The sequence below is a fragment of the Capsicum annuum genome, chromosome 11, assembly GCF_002878395.1.
Source record: "Capsicum annuum cultivar UCD-10X-F1 chromosome 11, UCD10Xv1.1, whole genome shotgun sequence".
NCBI classification, from domain to species: domain Eukaryota; kingdom Viridiplantae; phylum Streptophyta; class Magnoliopsida; order Solanales; family Solanaceae; genus Capsicum; species Capsicum annuum.
The window spans coordinates 92,616,060-92,619,096 of NC_061121.1; the positions used below are offsets into that span (position 1 = coordinate 92,616,060).

Consider the following 3,037-nt stretch of genomic DNA (forward strand, 5'->3'; position numbering starts at 1 on the left):
CTGGTACAGTGGCTCTATATTCAGTCTTTTTAGTGGCTCAGCATCCACCACAGGTGTACCTAGCAGGTCATTCACAGTATAGTAGTAACAATAACCATACAACCCCTTACCCAAACCTCTACATCCTTGTTTTGTGGGTCCCAATTAGTATAAAAATCCTGTACAAGACTTAGGTTGCACTCAGATTGTTGTTTAAATAGAAAAGTCATGTGTAGCGCCTCAATTCAGCGCACCATATTTGGATACTCTTTCATCAAGCTCGCCCTATCAATGAATTGATCAGCTGAATACTTAGACCCTTTGTGTTGGGAATACCATTTTCTCTCTGATTCCATAATTATCTGTGTCCCATACCTCCTTAATTGACCTCGTGGAATATGTACAGCTGGGAGCACACGATCAGCATGTCGACTTCTTTTACATCTAGATTCAGATGAACCAGCCACATTCTTTCCCTTACTTCTCTGTTGTTGGCTATATATTGTACCTATTAAGCACAACAACCCACAAACACATCAAACAAGAACCTTAGGAACTAGTAACCACTAAGTGTGAAATTCACCCCACACTTAGTTGCTAGCACAGGTTCATCAATAAGTGACCCAAGATACTCAGAATTTCCTTGTTCAACATACAATTACCATCCTCAGGCTTACAACATCACACACAAAGGTATTTCAGAGAAGTGGAAATTCACAGACTCAGCTCAATAGCTTAATGATCTAAAAACTTAATCACATTACCTTTCTTCAATAATTTCACAAGTGTGTGTTCACTATGTCAAATATATACTCAACTCAATGAAATTCAATTTAGTGATTTATAGCTACCACTAAGGTGGTGTAGATCAGAATTCACCCCACACTTATTTGCTATCATGTAGTGAATTTTAACACCCCAACATTATTTAAATTTATCTCATGGTGTAGCAAAATAACTTGTCTATCTAGCAATGTATAGCATGTAGGTACTAGATTAACTTAAAGTGCAGTTTATTTTTTCAACTAGAGCAAGTACACAAGCAATCAGATTCCATCACAGATTGACATCACTCACACAAATACTACACAAGAGCTATCAGTGCAGCTAAATAATGTTTTTTTAACATTCACCATTTTTTATCGCAAAGTGCACAAATCACAAACCTTCATATGATACCCATAAAGATTCTACTAGTTGAGCCCAGTTTAAAACCCCCCCAATTAAACCTATCACTATCACTAATTCAAGTATACATTTCATTTATCATCAAATTTCCATGAATCAAGAACTAAGCCACTACACATATCACTAATTATTAAGAAATCAAATCAAGTTATCATATAATTGCAATTTGAGCAAATAAATAGTGAAGAACTTACCTTGAGCTTGATTAAAAAAATAAAGATGGAATTTTTTTGTTAGTGCAAAGAAGGGACACAATTTAAAAACAATTTCTAAATTTTGGAAATTAGGGGGCTGCTGCTGCTGCTAGGGTTTTAGGTTGAGGTGAATGAGAGAAAATGGGATATATATAGAAGGGAGAAATGAGGGGTCCGATCAGGGTTATGTTTGTATTGAAAGGTGTTGTCGACGTGATGTGTTAAAAATTGCATTGAAGAAGCAATGTGATGCGTCGAGTCTGCATCGTTACACTGGACTTAGCCTTTAAAATAATTTCTAAGTGTGGAAGTGATGCACATTGACGCGATGCGTCGACTTAGCATCGATCCACTAGAATTACCTAGAAATTTTTTTCTAAATGTGAGTATAGGCACAGTGACATGATGCATCGAGTTAGCATCTCATCACTAGAATTTGTATCTAGGAATTTTTCTAAGGCAAATTTCTCCACATTTTGGGGAATCTTTTATTCCTCCTTTACCTTTTTCTCCTCTGAGCACCTATTTAACTTACTCAAAGATCATTGTTCACCCCCTTCTCATCTTCTCTATCTCCACCACATTTCTCATTCTTGCACATTGACTAAAAATAACTAAATTACATAAGAAAAAGTGGGTTGCCTTCCACCAAGCGCCTTATTTTTTGTCGTGGCATGACTCATCTTTTTGTATTTTTCTTTTTATCGTCAACAACTAAAAATGAAACTACCTATTACATTATAATTTGTGGGTTGCCTCCTATATAGCGCCTTATTTTACGTTGTGGGATGACTTAGCTTAGTCTCACTCATCAGCAAAAGTGATGGACACGTTGTGCTTGTCTCCATTATCAGCCCAATAATGCTTCACATACGGTCCGTTCACCAAAATTTTCTCAGTCTTCTCTTTGTTCCACAGTTCAACTGCTCCATGGGGCATCATTTGTACTACCTTAAAAGGCCCAGACCACTTAGACCGCAATTTACCCAGAAACAACTTTAATCTTACATTGAATAGCAAAATAAGTTATCCGAGTTCAAGCACGCTGTCCTAAATTTGCCTGCAGTGCCATCTCTTGGTTCTCTCCTTATACAATTTTGCATTCTCATAAGCATTGAGATAAAATTCATTTAATTTAATAAGCTGCAATAATCTCTTCTCTCCCACAACCTTTATCTCTAGATTCAATTTTGTAACACCCAATAAGCTTGATGTTCTAGCTCTACAGGAAAATGGTTCGCTTTTCTGTAGACCAAGTGATATAGTGAGGTCCCTATAGGCATCTTATAAGCTATCCTATAAGCGCACAATGCATCATCTAGCTTTTTGGCCTAATCCTTACGTTTCGCATTAACAGTCTTCTATAGTATTTACTTTATCTCCCTATTGGAGACCTCAACTTGTCCACTCATTTGTGGATGATACATAGTGGCCACCTTGTGCCTAACACCAGATTTAGCTAAAAGATTCTTAAAACAAGTATTAATAAAGTGCGTACCTCTGTCACTGATTATAGCTCTTGGAGTGCCAAACCAGGAAAATATTTGCTTCTTCATAAACTTCAGCACTACTCTTGCATCATTAGTGGGACAACCTGCAGCTTCCACCCATTTGAATACATAATCAACTGCCACTTGAATGTATAAGTTGCCATTGGATGGTAGGAATGTCCCCAT

General features: G+C 37.0%; 1 protein-coding gene across 1 annotated transcript; it reads right to left on the reverse strand.

Moving 5' to 3' along the window:
- Positions 1-2,165: 2,165 nt before the first annotated feature.
- Positions 2,166-3,037, reverse strand: LOC124888872 (uncharacterized protein K02A2.6-like). The gene is made up of 2 exons (XM_047400160.1): positions 2,736-3,037; positions 2,166-2,364 (listed from the first exon to the last, which is right to left on the reverse strand). Exons 1-2 carry the CDS (start codon positions 3,035-3,037, stop codon positions 2,166-2,168), a joined length of 501 nt encoding a protein of 166 aa, XP_047256116.1.

Coding starts and splice junctions, on each gene's coding strand:
- LOC124888872 (XM_047400160.1), bottom strand. CDS start 3,037: ATGGGGACATTCCTACCATCCAATGGCAACTTATACATTCAAGTGGCA. Junction 2,365..2,735: donor GTCTCCAATAGGGAGATAAA/GTAAATACTATA, acceptor ATTCAATGTAAG/ATTAAAGTTGTTTCTGGGTA.